General features: G+C 57.8%; 1 protein-coding gene across 1 annotated transcript in view; it reads left to right on the top strand.

Annotated features, from left to right (window-relative positions):
* LOC104127081 (zinc finger protein ZIC 1) overlaps positions 1-571 on the top strand; it is a 6,599-nt gene that overhangs the window by 5,361 nt on the left and 667 nt on the right. Inside the window, exon 3 of the mRNA XM_009639711.2 lies at positions 339-502. Coding sequence (XP_009638006.1) covers positions 339-502 — 164 coding nt within the window. The remainder of the gene's footprint in view (positions 1-338; positions 503-571) is intronic.

Consider the following 571-nt stretch of genomic DNA (forward strand, 5'->3'; position numbering starts at 1 on the left):
CGCCTGCTCTCTGGCTTGGAGCGTTGCGAGGAGGGAGAGGTGCCCAGGGCTGGGGCTGCGAATGAAACTCGCCCCTCCAAAAGGAGATTTAAAAAAAAAAAAAAGTTCTTTAGCTGCCCCCCTCCCCCTCCGAAATGGGCGCTGAGCAGGGGTCGGAGGTGCGGAAAGGACAGTGAAGGGAAGCAAGGTTTCGGGATTTGAGCAGCGTTGAAGTTAGAAAGTTGCAAGTGTTGGAAATGGAGCCCTGGGCTTCCGACCGGCGGGGCGATGGGGACAATGAGGAATCCAGCCGGCCCTGCTTAATCAGACCCGTTTCCCCCCCCTTCCCTCTGCAATAGGTGAAAAACCATTTAAGTGTGAATTCGAGGGCTGTGACAGGCGCTTTGCAAACAGCAGCGACCGCAAAAAGCACATGCATGTGCACACTTCCGACAAGCCCTATCTCTGCAAAATGTGTGACAAGTCCTACACGCACCCCAGCTCCCTCAGAAAGCACATGAAGGTAAATGGAGGGCGCCTGGCGTGCGGGGCTCGGACGCCGCCCCGGGCCTGGCCGGGGGAAAGGGCAGCG

This window comes from Egretta garzetta, unplaced genomic scaffold (assembly GCF_000687185.1).
Source record: "Egretta garzetta isolate BGI_Z169 unplaced genomic scaffold, ASM68718v1 scaffold425, whole genome shotgun sequence".
Taxonomy (NCBI): Eukaryota; Metazoa; Chordata; class Aves; order Pelecaniformes; family Ardeidae; genus Egretta; species Egretta garzetta.